This window comes from Vanessa cardui, chromosome 3, assembly GCF_905220365.1.
Source record: "Vanessa cardui chromosome 3, ilVanCard2.1, whole genome shotgun sequence".
Classification (NCBI taxonomy): Eukaryota; Metazoa; Arthropoda; class Insecta; order Lepidoptera; family Nymphalidae; genus Vanessa; species Vanessa cardui.
Window position 1 is genome coordinate 5,347,294 of NC_061125.1, and position 18,041 is coordinate 5,365,334.

The following is an 18,041-nucleotide window of genomic DNA, read 5'->3' on the forward strand; positions in this document are numbered from 1 at the left end:
ATCTACATGAGTCGGTAGAAAAAAAATGATGCGTCATTTTATCTAAATCGTGGTAGAATAACCTGCTCACATTCTACCTAATAGAAGGAGGCTTAAATCGCAGCGTTTTACAGCAGTGGGATATTTACAGGCTACTTTAATTTTTTGACCAACTTTTTATGACTTTCTAAAACCATTTATGTAATCTCATATCTCCCATTTATCTCCCATTGCTAAAGCATTTTAGTTAATTGACATTATTTTTGAATTGGTAGCAGATTTCGTCTAACAAGCTTCTATTTATTTGGGTTATTGAAACTATTAATAATTACGATATAACGAAACTCCAATTAATTTTGTATATTTGAAAAGGTGTAAAGAAAAAGTCGAAAATCGAATTAAAAATCTGTAATATTCAAAAAGCAATAACCGAATATATATAATAAAAATAAATTGTACGGAATTCAGCATAAATAAATTATCACGCAAACATGAATGGATCTACTTTTATACCTGAAGATGTATAAAAGGCAAACTTGAAGTAAAGCAACTCACAGTGGGATGCTGGAAGGCTGTTCAAACATGGGTTTTTTAATATTTTTTGCAATTATTGGAATTCAATTTACAAGTACTTTAGTATCAGGTGAGAGATTTTTAAAATAATGCTGTATCTAAGTTGCACTTGTTTCGAATTGTACTATCATTCATATTACAACTGAACACCAATTATTGAATAAATGTTTAATACGAAATTAATATTTTTTTAATGTACTATTTTTAATATTGTTATATTTTTACAGGATCAATACCATTAAAATGTATTCTTCAAAAAAATAGTTTTTTAGACATTTTCGGTAAAAATTCTCTCGTCTCATCTCCTCATTTTCGCTTTAATACACTTAAAGAGGAAGCAATTACTTTGGACAAGGATGGTTGGTTTTTTGATACATCAAATGTAGAGTACCAAGGACTAGACGACGCAATGTTGGAAGACTTTGGGTAAGTAAAAACTGATTTTGTTATTATTTTAAATTTTATAAAAATACTTGAAGTGGACGATGGATTTATACTATTTAAAATTTTGATGTATAATTCATTTGATACAGACAGAAAGTTTACGTATATCTAGTTTATTAGTTAGGTATAATTTTGTTACACTTTTAATAAATAAATAATTGATTGTGTGATATTGTTCCAGATTTAATTTTATCACAAACGTTTCGCAAGTATCTTTTCGCACGGATATGGTTATCACTCATCCTTACAAGACGAGTGGTTCATTATTTTCTATACCAATTACTGGCGAAGGTTCCAGCATTGTAGACATTAGTAAGTTCTAAATAAAAAATAAATTATTTATATGAATTAACCTAAAATCTTACAAAAATACTTTTAGTTAGTATAAATAATATGCAAGAGGAAGTTACTATTCCATTTTGTGTAATTTTGATATAAATGTGGTACTAAATGTTTGTTATTAATTTCTTCATTATCTGTTGACAAATAGAAAATAATCTGTTTTAGTTGGTAGGGCTTTGTGCAAGCCCGTCTTAGTAGAATAGATGAGTGAATCATGATCATGTTCTAGCAAGAATCAGTGCTTATTATTGTTGTATTTCGTTTTGAGGGGTGAGTGAACTGTTAATAGGCACAAGGGACATAACATCATAGTTCCCAAGATTGGTGGCTCATTGGTATCACCATAAAAAATAATAAATTTTGTAATGAGCTGTGGTGATCATTTATCATCAGATGGCCCATTTGATCGTTTGTCTACCTATGCCATAAAAGTAAATAATTAGGATCATACATATGTGCTTTTAATTATGAAGAAAAATGCCGGAGTCAGCTTCAAATCAACTTGGAGTGGATATCGGTGGAATTTTTCCAATTTCATTATTTCTCTCTCCCATTGCTGTTTATATATATGTATTTATATATTGTTTCTTTTTTTCAATTTATAAACTGCCTTGTCTACATTACAGAGAATATGCAATTTGGTTTGATAATGCCGTTCGGTATTAAAGAAGAAGATGGTAAAAGGTTCATTGATTTGAAGGGATTTCATTACTGGTATGATGTGAGGGACAATGTTGAATTTAATTTCTCGAATCTTTATTATGGAAATAAGGAATTAAGTAAGTAATTGTTTTTGTATTATAATTTAACAGGCTTTTCTCTTTTATTAAATGATATTTTTTGGCTTTTTATTTTGGCTGGGATTTAAGACCTTTTCATAATTTGGGTAAGTACATGAGGTATAACTAGAATATATATACTATAAATTAGTACTAGTATACTAGTACTGAAACTCATCAAGTATTCTAGTGTAGAATAATTTGCTATTGTAAAAATGTGAAAGAGTTATACTAAAGGAAAAGCATTTATGTAACATTTTATCAACGACGATGCCATTAGCCCGCGTCAGGTGACATTTGCTTGCTTGCTAAAGATATTTTAAAAATCAATAGCAATATAATATTTTATCTTTTTATATTAAATTTATAAACCTATACTTAGGTATTTATACCATTACTTGGGTAGGGTTATACAAACTTATGTGGATGGGCAAAATCGAGTATTAAAATGAATATTTCTTACAGTGCCTAGGTGGAGAATTTAAAACAAAAAATAAATTGTGCATATAATGATGATATTTCGTTTCAGGTGACTCGATGCATTACCTCATTAATAAGAATTGGAAACTTATGACGGTACAATTTGGCAAGATTTTCATGGACCCGGTCGCTGACAAGATTTATAACACGTTCAGAGACCATATGCTCTCGATGCCTTTAAGGGATTTCAATAGTTGCTAGGTTAAAATATCCCTAAATATAACAATAATTATGGCTCCGAAACGTACTAAGTAATTATGTGCATGTGAAAATAAATATTGAAACTATATAAAATTCAAATTATAGTAAATTCCAAGCGCAATTTAAATATATATACACTTTTTACTTTTAGTATGTTAATTTTTTAAAGTGTTTGAATACTTAATATACGAGTACATAATTGACGAATTCATTCTAGTTTTATTTCCTGTTCAATTTTTTAATTCTTTTTGCTGAGCTGACGCCAAATTAATTAATCGACAACATGAGAATACTGAGACAATTCTATACTAGGCTTAATTTGATTTTTATTAAACCTAAAAATATTATAATATCATATATTCGGGACATATTATTACAATATTATAAGTGATTCGAAATCTTAATAATATTAATTTGAATTTATTTGTGAGTAGAACTTAACTGACACTAACTAAATAAAGATCCCTTATTATTGTAGATTTTAAGTTGGTGTAGGAACAAGGGAGTATTTTCATATTATTCTAAACACAAAGGATGTTAAATTAAAAGGACATATTAATCAAAATTTTAATAAGGCTAAATACTCTTGATATTTTATATACTATTGTTTCTCACTCGATATTTATTTATTGATAAATATCATTCGGTAAGTACATGCAACGTTCTAAATGAATCATGCTTCAGGCAAAAACCTTCCTCAAAATTGAATACAAAATACATTATTTTTAATACACAAAATTTATTATTTTATTATTAAGATTGACGTGACTATAAAGATTGTCGATTTAAATACTATTGTTTAAAATCATTGTTATTTTTTTTACTTTGACCTACTTTATTCAATTAAAGTTAATTTCAATCAATTATTGACATATAATTTATATTTCAATGTATATTCTGCCTCCAACTAGTATTTTACAATAACATTTTTTTGCTTTTTTATTTTAATTTTTTTCTTATTGGTCTCTACTTGACGTTAAGCTATCGAAATCTTACCTGGATTTTTTCCCAGTATATTTAGAGTAAAAATTTAAAAAAATTACCTCGTAATAGATTAGTCAGGTAAAAACGAATATAATGTTGCAAAGGTTTTTTGTAGTTGAAATACGTTGTATTATTGGCAATCTTAGGGTAGTAGAAATTGTCTTTGACAATATTGTTTCCCTATTTAATACCTATCCTCGTAATTATTACTTGGTGGTAGAGCTTTGCGCAAGTCAATTTGGGTAGGTAGTAGGTAGGTAGGTATTCTTTTATTATTAAATAGCAACAGTTAGGTACTAAGTAATATTGAATTTCGTTTTAATAGTAAGCGTGCTAATGCAACTAGAAGTACAAGGGATCAAATATCATAGTTCCCAAGTTTGGTGCCGCATTTACGACGTATGTCATAGTTCATTTTTGAAGAAATTTAAAAAGGTATAAGCTATAAAACAGAAACTGATTGCTTTTATAATTGACACAGGAATTTATCTTATCAACCCACATGTATGTTTATAAGTTTTTCTTTTGTCAGTTTTTGTCCGATGTCTGTTGGTTAACGTCGCCCCTTCAGATCGACGTCGTCGATGTCTTTGCCGAGGTAGGTGGTCGTGAACAGGAACTGACGAGATTGAGAACCCGTGAACCCCCATCAGGAGGTCGTGCATGCAGAAGTGCGTACCTGAAGTCATTTAACTTTTGGCCGCTTGACCAACTAATGTCACGCTTGACAAACTAACAACGAGCTGACGGCCAAAGAGTTTCACGTTAACAAAAGGATTTGATATACGAGTATATTGTTCCTAACTTATTTTGATGCTCTTACTATCAAATACACGCATCAGTGTTCATCAGTTTTCATCAGTTCTGTTGGACTTACATTCTTCTCACCCGATACGCTTATCCACAGTACTTACGAGGATGGAACTGTTATTGTCAGAAGCCTGCAGATGTAGGCGTACCTTCTTTATTCCTTGTTAGTAGCCTGGAGAGAAACTGCCCCGTCGCTTATTTGACTGTAGAACTTTGCGTTGCCATCAGTCCATGTGTTGATGTTCTGGCATTGGAGCGTGGGCTGGACGTGGCGTGGACAGCTTACTACTTAGCGGGCTTTTGGCTGCCTATAAGATAAAATAACATGTATATAAATTTTATTCATGGTTATGTTTTATTTGTTCATATGTTTATGACAGCACTTAATTTTCCGTATTATTATAAAATACCATGAAAACTTCGTTTGTACGACAATACAATTTATTTTGTACTTAATATTCCTTCTACAGACGTGTACCCACTGCAATATTACACTTACACTTATGTGTTTATATACATAAGGTATATAAATATAAATACCTTATCGTAAGATGTGTCTATGATTATGTACTTGCGTCAGTAATATTAAAATGCATTTTTTGTATATAATGCTCAGAATTTGTAACAATAAATATACATTTTAATTAGTTTTTTTTAAATAGAAGCAGTTGATATAAATGATTAAATGTCTCGTGTGCTATAATATCATTACCAAAGTTTTCGGTATATATGAATAATATTGTTATGTCCGTTTGTTGCACTTTGAATTGTTTTGCATTCAATTAATTATTATCTATCCATATCACATGGGGTATAAGGGGAGTTGACAACAACCTAGGCTCCCTACCGTCAACCTCACCTGCTCGTGGTGCATCCTGCTAATCAACGAACGAGGCTCTGGCGACCGAAATCGTGGCGGTATAACCACACAAATGCTGGAATCCGAAAATGCTAATCCTGATAGCGGGCAGCAGCGCTATTAGTGAAAGCTTCCAGTCACTGCGGTCACCAACCCGCCTGCCAAGCGCGGTGACTAAGGCAAAAACCCCTCTATGAGCGACGACACAAATTCACGGCCCCCAATTCCCGGTAATCGCACTATTCCTGGCCACGGTACCGGCCATGGTAACGGTGCTATGGGGGTGCTAAGAATCCCCGGGCTACGGCAGGATACCACAAACGGCGACTGTTTCTGGCCACGTATAATGGACGCTCTCTGCGGCTGGACGAACAACTGACAAAATTGTTGTGTATTAACTGGTATATAGTAGGTCTATCAGAAATCCGAAGACAGGGCGAGGACACGATGACACTAGATTCCGGTCAAATACTCTACTTCCGAGAAGGACACCAACCATCCCAAGGTGGCGTCGGCTTTTTGATCCACAAGTCACTCAGAAGCAATGTCGTGGAGGTTGGCAGTGTGTCGGCAAGGGTGGCATACCTTGTCTTAAAGATAACCGAGAGGTATGCCTTGAAGGTAATACAAGTGTATGCCTAAACGTCTACATACACTGACGAAGAGGTCGAAGCCATGTACGAAGACATAGTGAAAGCTATGTCTCGTACCAGTACCTTCTACACAAATGTTATGGGTGACTTCAATGCCAAAGTGGGAGTACAAGAAGATGGTGAATCGAGGGTAGGAAAATTCGGCTATGGGCACAGGAATCATCGGGGGCAAATGCTGGTAAACTTCCTTGAGGCTCAGGAATTATTTATGATGAATTCATTTTTCCAGAAAAAGCCCCAAAGGAAGTGGACCTGGCGAAGCCACGATAACACAGCGATGAATGAGATCGACTTCATTTTATCCAATAAGCGCCAAATATTCAGGGATGTCTCCATGATCAACAGGATAAACACTGGAAGTGATCACCGCCTGATAAGAGGCACCATTAATATTAACACTAAAATCGAACGATTGCGGTTAATGAAGTCGACTCTTAGACCAACTCAGCCCCAAGTCGAAGCTGGTTGCGAAAGCTTCCAGTTGGAACTACAGAACCGATTTGCCATGCTGGAAACCAGGCAGGACATTGACGACGCCACCAATAGTCTGGTGCATGTCATCCGCGAAGTGGACCAAAATTACTTTCGACAAAAGAGCAATGGACGTAAGTCGAAGATCTCAGGCGAGACTCTGAACGAGATGACGAGGAGACGAGAACAGCAGAATATGACGCCATCTGAGTGTCAGGCACTTAACAGGAAGGTTAAAAAACTAATAAGGCGTGACAGAAGACGAGCTAATACCCGGAATATTGAAGATGCCATAGCACTCAATAGGGGCTCAAAGGTTCTTGCAAAGTTACATACCTCCTGTTGTCACTTAACAAAACTCAGAACCACACAAGGCACAACCGTCACCTCAAAACCAGAGATTCTCGCTAAAGTCGAAAAGTACTATGGCGATTTATACTCATCACGAGTACCTCCACCTGAGTCCCACAGTGCGGATGACCCACGAGCCAGACTGACACGCCACCTATCAGACGATCTTCCCGACATCGATTTGGGCGAGATTAGGATTGCTCTCAGGCAACTTGGAAACAACAAGGCTCCAGGATATGACGGAATTACCTCAGAGCTTCTTAAAGCAGGAGGCACACCAGTTCTGAGAGAGCTGACTAACATTTTCAATTCCGTCCTCCATAATGGTACTACACCGAAGACATGGAGCAGAAGTGTGGTGGTTCTGTTTTTCAAGAAGGGTGATAAAGCTCTTCTGAAGAACTACCGCCCCATTTCACTTTTAAGCTATGTTTACAAGTTGTTTTCGAGGGTAATCACGAATCGTCTTGCCCGGAAATTCGATGACTTCCAACCCGTTGAGCAGGCTGGGTTTCGAAAAGGCTTCAGTACCGTTGACCACATACACACACTTAGGCAAATAATACAGAAGACCGAGGAATATAATCAGCCTCTAGGCCTAGCGTTTGTGGACTACGAAAAAGCCTTCGATACCATTGAGACCTGGGCTGTTCTGGAATCCATGCAGAGAGGTGCCTAATTGACTATCGGTATATCCAGGTGTTGAAGTGTTTGTACGAAGCCGCAACCATGACCGTCCAAGTACAAGATCAGAGCACAAGACCAATCCAATTGCATCGCGGGGTAAGACAGGGGGATGTAATCTCCCCGAAACTTTTTACCAATGCATTGGAGGACGTCTTCAAAACGCTCGATCAATAAATTTCATTTTTTTTGTCGTTTAAATCTATTATTTATCAATCAAACCAACATGAATACCAAGATGAAGTATGTATAGTATTTAACAATAACAACGGAAACCATAGGAAAACTTTGGATGTTGTTTTATAAAAACTGTATGAATTATTTAGATGGGTATTAGTAAATTTTATTATATCCTCACGTATAAAAAGCAAGTGCCTTATTATAAAAGTTATATTGTATCTTTGATACATAGAGAAGTAAGTCATGTATATTTCAAAATATGTTATTATATTAGTGGCCATTCAGACGAGTAGTACTTTGGCAAATGGTATGTATTTTTATGCATTTGTTTTTTGATTTGAATATTTATATAACTATGTATATCTGCTAATAAATGGTGATAAGAAGATGTAAAGATGAGTGCTAGTATACTTTTAAGTGAAAATAGAAAATATATGGATGATAAAGATATATAAAGAAAAATATATTGGTAACTGAAACATATAATATATAAAACTTTTAAATTTAACTCGCCTCAACCAATGGTTTTTTACAGAAACCTTATAGAAAATAGGGGAGCACTAAGAAATAATTTTCGAAAGTTGATCGCTTAAGAGGGAGAAATTGGGTATTAAAGTTACTATGGATTTTCGCTTCTTTTGGTGTTATAAATAACTAAAACTAATATTGAAGTTTCTGATAATGAGTTAAATACCTAAAGTAGACTTCTATAGTCCTAAATGATTTTTTTAATTAAAAATATGGTTTATAGGCCTTTCTTTTATCGGCGCTAAACCGGGCTTCTACTATCATAAACAAAAAATACTTTAATTTAATAAAATTCAATGGATCTATTTCCCGCACCATACAAAATTGCTTAAAGTTACTGACGATATTCGGTTAGCCATGGACAACAAACAACTCACTATTTTAACACTTTTAGATTTTAGCAACGCATTCAACTGCGTTGATCACGATGTTTTACTGAGTTTGTTAAGCTCCTTTAACATATCTCCATCAGTGATTGAGTGGTTTCTGAGTTCCCTGAAAGGCCGTCGACAACGTATACGCCTTAATGAGACGTTTTCCTCATGGTGTAATGTCCAGGCAGGGGTTCCTCAAGGTGGCGTCTTATCTCCCTTGCTCTTTGCTATTTTCATTAACGACTTACAGAAAATTCACCAATGGAGTAAACTGTACGGACTTGCTATAAACCCCGGGAAATCACATGTCATCATTATTGGTAGTCCGGGCATGGTCTCTAAGGTTAATTACGCTGATATACCGTCTGTTGAGTACAATGGTACCTGTTTACCTTACTGTTCCGTTGTGAAAAATCTAGGGGTGTATTTAGACCAAACATTATCTTGGTCAGATCACTTGAAAGAACTGAGAAGAAGAACCTACGCTTCACTGAACTCGCTACGACGGCTTCGATCCCTTCTACCAATTCCTACCAAAATTATTTTAGCAAATTCTCTCCTTTTACCTATTCTTGATTATGCCGATGCAAGCTATACTAATCTGACCGAGGACCAACTCAATAAGCTTGAGCGACTTCAAAATCTCGCCATCCGGTTCATATTCTGCCTTCGCAAATATGACCACATTTCTGTATTTCGTTCGAAGCTCAAGTGGCTCCCTATTCGCTTTCGCCGGAACTTGCATATTTTGTCTTTTCTGTACTGTGGGTTATTTAATTTAAGGGCTCCTTCTTATTTAAAGGAGAAGTTTCAATTTCAAGGCGATCCTTCTCTTTTGAGATCTTCCCGGAGTCTTACACTCAAAATACCGGTACATAAAACAAAATTCTACAGTAACTCTTTTACCGTTCAGGCAATTAAGTTGTGGAATAATTTACCATTAAATATAAAAAAATCCAAAACACTATTAATTTCCAAAAATTCCCTAAAGAAGTTTTATCTTGAATCTGCATAGAGACGATTTATATTAGTGCTTATTTATTAGTTTAGTTATAATTATTTATTAGTCTATAATATTGATATGTATATGTTTACATATGTATATGTGTGTGTATGTGTATGTATGTGTATGTATATATATGTATGTATGTGTATGTACATATATGAATTTATGGGTATATGTATGTATATATATATATTATATGTACATTGTATGAGTATTTACATGTAGATATTTGTATGCAATATATGTATATTACCGACTTAGCACCACCTACCCAACTTTCATACAACCTCTCTCTTATTGGGTTGTCTGGAAGAAATGGCTACTTAGCCATAAGACCGCCCGTTGTACTCTACAATATTATATATAATATTGTAACATATTATAATGTGTAACATGTGGTGTACAATGAAGTATAAATAAATAAATAAATAAAATGTGACTGAAATGACTCTGACTCACTTAATCAGCATATTGATAGTGAAGACAGATCTAAACGCAGTTATATATACACATATGTAGCTGCGTGTTTTGAACGTAAACATAGCATAATTTAGTACATTAATTACCATATTAAAACAAAAACCAAATTAATTTGGTAAAGCGTATATAATGTGGTGATTTGAATAAATTATATTTATTATAATGTAATATTTCTTACAAACCTAGCTGTCACTTAAATTATTATTTATTAATAAATATATTCACTTGTGCTATTATTGACGATGTTGAAAACTGGCGCTTTTTTTTTATTATTGTTTATTGCACAGATTAAACATGTACAAAGGGCGGACTTAACGCTATTACAGCATTTTCTGCCAGCCAACCCAGAATAGTGCAGAAGTCAGTAGGGTGTGCACAGAAGTTAAAGAAAAATTTAAAATATATACATAGCGATAGACCCCTATACATATATATAATAATAATATACATATATATATATATATATATATATATATATATATATATATATATGATATGTATATGAATCCAATTATGAGAATGGTATTGATGAAAAGACATCACACAGTACTTCGTCGATTTCCATGTGTAGCTGTAACTTAAAGGCAGAATGTGCAGTGCTTCTATCAGTTTTGCAGATTAGGTTAACGCTAGGTTCTTAATTTTACGATGTGAAAAAATTAAGAACATTTTTCTCTTTGCGCACTAATTGTTTCCGCCAATATCGTATTGTTTTTCTGCTGGCAACTCCTGGTTAAAAGCATCATCTTTAGTACGATTAGGTGCTACAGGCATTCATGAAAATACTTTATTTAAGATTAATAAACAAATATATTCTATCATTTTTAATTTCTCATCCTACATTTCCACCACACCCTCAGACATGTCATCCCTATCCACAAATCTTCCAGATTCGAGAGAAACGATGAAGATATGTTGGAATCCTTAATTAGGCATTTTATCGTGACGTGTAATGGGCTAATTAATTTGTCAATGTATCTGCAATTGAAATCTCTTGTTATATTTTTGGATGTTAAGAAATGTTAAGAGTCATTTCCTACCCCAGAAAATAATGATCTTATGGTTGCACAACATATTCCAGCAAATTCACCGCTGTATTCCAACGCTTTACAAATTTCAAAAATGGGTATCATTTCCCCAATCATTACTAATCAGTATACACAAAAAATATTTCCGGGTAGTAGTGGAATGCTACTCGTTCCAGGTTTAGCGGAACACCGCGGGTGCGGAATTGCTCTGTTTCATTGTGTCGTGCTTGCGTAGTTGTGTTTGTGTGTCCAAACTCGTTCCATTTCAAGCCTACTTCATTGTTATTCTCTCTAGAACGCAATTCTGCCACACCAATACGAATGTTACCATTATCGGACTCTAGCTGAACTTCAGTGCGGTTTGCGGGAGCGGTCGCTCTTTGCACATTTGATTGAGTTGGTGAAAGTTAGGTCGTCTTTACCTTGGCATTTTAAAAGAACATTATTATATTTGAATAATTATTATGGAATAAGGACACTTTTTTATTCCAATAATACATACTACAGCTATGAAGCAGAAAAAATCTGAACACAATACATCTTATAAACATTTCACAACAAAGTAATATTTTTTACTAGTTGAAGTTCCCTAAAAAACATTTAATTGTTGTTTGCGTAGTAAACATTTTTAACAGAGTGATTATTTACCAGCATTAATTAATGTTAAAAAGTAGTAAAGTAGATAGAAATGATATAGTTTAGGCAAAAATGTTAATAATTGAAAACTACTTTGAACAAAAAATTCTTTAGAAAGTAAGATGAAATTAATATATTGTTACATTATCTTTTACAGCGCCATTGAAATGCTTCCTCCAACACTATCCGTTCCTGAATTTATTTACAAATTTTTCCGTTCCAATTTCAACGTATGATGCTTACAAAATAAGCTCTTTACAACTTGATCCTGTCAGAGTGGATTATTTTGTATTAGACCGCGACGGGCTTCGGCTTGATACCAAGGACCTGGAATACACAGGACTGAATGATGCAATTGTGGATGAATTTGGGTTAGTTCACGTACTCTTGGAATATTTTTTTTCATAATTATGTTTATAATCGAGTCGGCCGGAGTCGAGATGGCCCAATGGTTAGAACGCGTGCATCTTAACCGATGATTGCGGGTTCAAACCCAGGCATGCACCGCTGATTCATGTGCTTAATTTGTCTTTATAATTCATCTCGTACTCGGCGGTGAAGGAAAACATCGTGAGTAAACCTGCATGTGACAAATTTCAAAGAAATTCTGCCATATGTGTATTCCACCAACCCGCATTGGAACAGCGTGGTGGAATATGTTCCAAACCTTCTCCTTTAAGGGAGAGGAGGCCTTTAGCCCAGCAGTGGGAATTTACAGGCTGTTGTTGTTTGTTGTATGTTTATAATGCTCTAAAGGAAGTCGTTTGGTTATTGGTTGGACTTTGGCCATATTTATTGGTTTATATTTCACTCCCAATGTTTATGGGCAATATTGACTACTACTATTAGGTAAAAAAAGGTTAATATTATTTTTAATTTGTTCAATAAGCATAAAGCGATGGAAGAACTATCCACGTTTTCTTTGAGTTGTTGAATTTTTAAGCGAAACTATAGTTACATATTTAATAATAATCTGCTCCGAAACGCGCTGCATAATTGTGTGTATATTGTCTTAGTATTTCGTTTGTTTGTTTGTAAATTAAAGCAGCGTATTCTTGGACAAACATGCAGATTTGCATTGAAATTAGACCGATGCAGATTTCCTTACGATATTTTACTTCACCAGCGATCATGAGATATGTTATGAAAATCAAAATAAGCGCAAAAAAAATATTGTGGTGCTAGAATGGGTTTGAATCGCAATCATTGGTCGAAATACACCCGTTATAACCACTGGGCTATTTCGCTTTTAATCAAATACGTATAAAATGAATTTATAACTGATAAATTCACAAGCCAAAGAAGGTAACATTTGTATGACAATTAATTTGTACAGTTCTGTGCTTCATTTTCCAGTCATTATTGTAAATCACATTGCGAATTAAAAAGATTATAAGATTAATATAGTTAAAAATATTAAAGCAAGCAACTTATAATAATAATATAAAACTTTTTTTAACAGTCTTAATTTGAAATCCAATGTATCCCGACTGATTTTTCACTTCGACCTTTTGGGAAAAGGGCAATATAAGATCGCAGGAACTTTATTTTCAATGCCAATCAATGGAGAAGGAACTATATTCCTAAAGCTCGGTAAGTATAAGTATCTTATATCACAGCCTCGATAGTAGTTAGCTTATAGAGGTATATGCTGCAGCCCTAGGTTCAAATTCCATGAAGGGTCATAAAAAAAAATGTATTCATTTTGGAACCTAAAAAAATAGCAATAACACTTCTGAGGCTCGAAAAGCTATATTTTTTTGGTTCTTTTTTTGGTCGCATTTCAGTTTGTACAGTCAGGTTGAGAAAGGGTTCGGTCACCTTATGTTCTATTTTCGTATGCTCAGTATGAGCGATAATCTGCTTTACTGATTGAGAATGACATATTGCGTCGCATTGATTTGATTTTTAAATTGAAAAGGTACTAAGAGCTTAAGACTTGATAAAGGAATGAATTTGAAAACTGACGAAGGTTTTCTTACTCTGACTGTATACTGCATACGATTATTTTTTTGTTTGTTTATGATATCATATTCAATTTCATAATTTAACTCGTAGTGAATGTTTATATAATATTTTTAAAAAATCTACCAATTCTATTTGAAGTTCTTTTTTAAGAAAATGGTTACAAGCTCAAATAGCCTTTTTTATTTTTCTCTGAAAAACGCACTACTAGATATCCATGGAAGTTGTGTTACATAAATCATACATACATAAATCAGCTCATTTCTGATGCGATCCCTCAGAGAAACGCCAAGCATAGCCCTTTCCATAGCACGCTGAGCGACTTTAAACTGATGGACCAGCCTTGTCGTGAGTGTCCACGTTTCGGCTCCGTATGACAGGTAGGACGCACTGGTTAAAGACTTTCGTCTTAAGGCACTGTGGGATCGACGATGTAAAGATTCGACGTAAACGTTCCCAAACGCTGCCCAACCCAGCTGAATTCTTCTATTCACCTTGTCCTCAAGGTTGTTTCTACCTAATCGCAAAGTCTGCCCGAGGTAGACATATTTTTGAACAACTTCGAGGACGGTACCGTGTATCGCAGTCGGTTTCGGTAGAACATGTTCATTGAACATGACCTTGGTTTTGTCCAAGTTCATCCAAAGGCGAGATGTCCCAGTGGTTAGAACGCGTGCATCTTAACCGATGATTGCGGGTTCAAACCCAGGCAAGCACCGCTGACTCATGTGCTTAATTTGTCTTTATAATTCATCTCGTGCTCAGCGGTGAAGGAAAACATCGTGAGGAAACCTGGATGTGTCTAATTTCATCGAAATTCTGTCACATGTGCATTCCACCAACCCGCATTGGAACAGCGTGGTGGAATATGTTCCAAACCTTCTCCTTAATGGAAGAGGAGGCCTTATCTCAGCAGTGAGAAATGTACAGGCTGTTACTTTACTTTACTTTACATCCATAGGCCGATACGTTTAGAAGAATCAGCCAGCACGTTCAGCATTTGTTGTAGGTCCTGCAGTGTCTGCGAATCTAAAGTGAGAGATGTATTCGCCATTGATGTTGATGCCTCGGCCTTTCCAGTTCAGCGTCTTGAACATATCCTTCATTTCATTAGTGAACAATTTGGGGGATATAATGTCCCCTTGTCTCACTACTCGATGCAATGTTATTGTGTTATATGTAAATCCTTAATTTTCAATTTCATTTTTTATTTTAGAGAACGTCAAAGTCGATATGACTATGCCATTTAATATAACATTAGACGGTAATGGAAACAGAGTGATTGATCTCAAGGGATTTTATTACTGGCACGACATATCTGACGAAGCCGAATTCATATTTTCTAACCTCTACGATGGAGATAAGGAGAAAAGTAAGCAAAGTTAACCGCTAACGTGGAGCATTACTCATTATTGATGAATTGGTTTCAATTTATTCACTAGTTTCTCAACCGTTAAATATCAATTAGTTAATTGAAATAAAAAAAAATTGTCAAATATAAATTAAAATTGGAAGAAAGGGTTGACGTTTTGCACAAATTAATTTCCTATTTCGGTCTAAATTCGATTCGAACTTGCTTACGTCATAATAAAAACGCAATAGACTGAATAAAGGTACTTAAATTAAGACCTTTTACATCAAGGGCAGTCTTGATAAAGGGTCGTTATTATTAAAGTAAGGTGCCTAAATACAATATGAAAGGGCATTCGTTGATAGCTACCTTTTTCATTGATAAATAAATCGCACCTGTGACTTATTTCACAATAGAGAAGGGAAAATTTACGCAAACCATTTAAGGATTGAATTTTATATGGTACATACATTATACGAAGATGATATAATTGTGTGTTAAATTTAGTCTACAAAAATCCATAATAATATTTTCTATTTTATATTTAAATGTAAAAAAAAAAACATTTTTATTTATGCAAACAGAGCAGATAAAAATTTAATTTAAATAATAATAATATATTACCGCCAAGCAACAATGCTTAGTATTGTTTTGTTCCGGTTTGAAGGGAGAGTAAGTCAGTGTAACAACTAGCTCAAGGGAAAGCCTTAGTTTCCCAGGTTGGTGGCCCCTTCATCTTAATTCATCTTTAAGATAAAGGTGCCACCAAAACCAACTTTACTTATTATCAGACGGCTCATATCATCATGTGTATCGAAATTAATATCTATTATTACCTTCATTATATGTATTCACTATTAATAATAATTCAATGATTTCAGGTGATATCATGCATTACCTTATTAATCAGAATTGGAGATCATTTACACATCAGTTTGGAAAACCTTACATGGATAAAATTTTTGGTCACGCTTTTAATGTTATTAAAAACCAGTTACTATTGATGCCTTTACGGAATTTGGATTCATGCTGAAAACGACGCTATGACGAACTAATAATTATAATATACTGGAAGATTTATTATAGTATTGTATAATAATGCGTTTCTAACTTATTTTGTTTTATTTATACACATTCATCGTGTTTTCATAATCAAAAACAAAACATAAATAACGGCTTTTTAATAATATATATAAAAAGAGATTTCTCAAATTTATTCATAATACAGTAATGAAACTCGTAAAATGCTTAAAGATATTTATACAAAATGGGGGTTGTACGTTATTTGAGATAATTTTAAAAAGTCATTTGAAATCGTCACACATAATATTTACAATTATACGTAATTTGTGCAAAATTTATTGATAAATTCAAATATGATAAAATTCCCAAAACGTAGACTTTTGTTGGATCGAAAAAATGTTTATCCATATAAATAATCAAGTTTTTTAGTGATTGTCTAGACGTAATTTGACCATTATAATATTTTGTTTTGTAAATAATAAATGTCCTTTTGGAACAATTCTTATTACTTTTCTTTTTTAATTAGTAAAATGTAAGTATAGATAGTGAAGAGGCGAAGCGTTAGGAGTGCAAGGTTTAACATAGAGCAATGTGAAAGTTACATGTTTGATCCTGACCAAGAGGTCGAGAGAAGCCAAAAGTGCGTGCAGTGTATTAACATCCACAGTACTCCTAGCGTAACCTAAGCTTGATTGGAGGAGTAAATAGGAATACTAATTATTTCTTACAATGGGTCATTGCCATACGATATTTTAGTGTGCAACAACAAAAGCCTGTCAATTTCCCCACTGCCGGGCTAAAGACTCCTGTCCCTTTAGAGGAGAAGGTTTAGGGAATATTCCACCACGCTGCTCCAAAGCGTGTTAGTGGATTCATATGTGGTAGAATTTTATTGAAATTAGACGCATGCAGGTTTCCTCACGATGTTTTCCTTCGCCGAACTCAAGATGAATTATAGACATAAATTAAGCACATAAAAATTAAGCGTTGCTTGCCTGGGTTTGAACTCACAATCATCGGATAAGATGCGTTCGAACCCCTGGGCTATCTCGGCTCTCAACAATCTCGGTTTTGGTCTTCATGAATATTATATCACCCCAATAATGTTTATCAATTGAATGAAATCAAAGTATACGAAGCCCTCCTATTCGTACACTTATTTCAAAGTTTCAATCATGTTTTAAATATACAGACATTATGGACTATTTCCTGGTATCCACTGAAATATTTTTTAATATAACGGAAACTTTTTTTTTCTCAGGAAGATCACGTTGAAATTAAAAAGTATCTAGATTTACTTTGACAAACTGCTTACATAAAATATTAGCTCAGGCCGACATTTAACTTTCTTTTTTCCTGTATAAACTTTAGAGTATTCCATTAACATCCAATTAATGGGAAAAGAAAAAGGCTTAAAATAAATGCTTAAGAAGAATTTACATTAATATATCGGACACCTTGTAATTAAGGAACGAACTCAATTATTTAACTGTTTCTTTTGATATGTCCGGGACAAACTAAGGAACAGTTAAGACTATGAGAAAACATAAATATGGAAAAGTATCTTGGTGGTAGGGCTCATTCCAAATGTGTATGGATAGTTACCACCTACTCATCCGATTTTCTACCGCCAAATAGCAATAGTTCTTATTTTTGTTTTTTGTTGTGAAAGTCGAGTGAGCCAATGTTAGTTCAGGCACAAGGGATATTGCATCATATTTTCAAATCCTGGTGGCGATGTAAGGGATGGTTAATATTTCAAATAGCGCTAATGCGCTAACGAACAGATGGACCATTTGCCCGTCCGTCACATATCTGATACAAAATGTTTTTATCAAAAAGAGCATTAATACTAGTTAA

The 18,041-nt window shown here is 34.1% G+C and overlaps 2 protein-coding genes across 2 annotated transcripts; both read left to right on the plus strand.

Annotated features, from left to right (window-relative positions):
- Positions 1 to 480: 480 nt before the first annotated feature.
- LOC124543657 lies at positions 481 to 3,005 on the plus strand. Its single transcript, XM_047121916.1, has 5 exons — positions 481 to 622; positions 780 to 978; positions 1,178 to 1,308; positions 1,965 to 2,117; positions 2,647 to 3,005. The coding sequence occupies exons 1-5, from the start codon at positions 541 to 543 to the stop codon at positions 2,796 to 2,798; spliced, it is 717 nt and encodes a 238-aa protein (XP_046977872.1). The 5' UTR covers positions 481 to 540; the 3' UTR covers positions 2,799 to 3,005.
- Positions 3,006 to 7,977: 4,972 nt separating this feature from the next.
- LOC124543870 lies at positions 7,978 to 16,191 on the plus strand. Its single transcript, XM_047122191.1, has 5 exons — positions 7,978 to 8,097; positions 12,000 to 12,213; positions 13,305 to 13,435; positions 15,024 to 15,179; positions 16,040 to 16,191. The coding sequence occupies exons 1-5, from the start codon at positions 8,034 to 8,036 to the stop codon at positions 16,189 to 16,191; spliced, it is 717 nt and encodes a 238-aa protein (XP_046978147.1). The 5' UTR covers positions 7,978 to 8,033.
- Positions 16,192 to 18,041: the final 1,850 nt, after the last annotated feature.

Bases quoted from the DNA above. Each gene is read 5' to 3' on its own strand.
- LOC124543657 (XM_047121916.1), top strand. From the start codon at position 541: ATGCTGGAAGGCTGTTCAAACATGGGTTTTTTAATATTTTTTGCAATT. The intron at 1,309-1,964 runs GTAAGTTCTAAA...TCTACATTACAG, and splicing joins TTCCAGCATTGTAGACATTA to AGAATATGCAATTTGGTTTG. The intron at 2,118-2,646 runs GTAAGTAATTGT...ATTTCGTTTCAG, and splicing joins TTATGGAAATAAGGAATTAA to GTGACTCGATGCATTACCTC.
- LOC124543870 (XM_047122191.1), top strand. From the start codon at position 8,034: ATGTATATTTCAAAATATGTTATTATATTAGTGGCCATTCAGACGAGT. The intron at 8,098-11,999 runs GTATGTATTTTT...TATCTTTTACAG, and splicing joins GAGTAGTACTTTGGCAAATG to CGCCATTGAAATGCTTCCTC. The intron at 15,180-16,039 runs GTAAGCAAAGTT...CAATGATTTCAG, and splicing joins CGATGGAGATAAGGAGAAAA to GTGATATCATGCATTACCTT.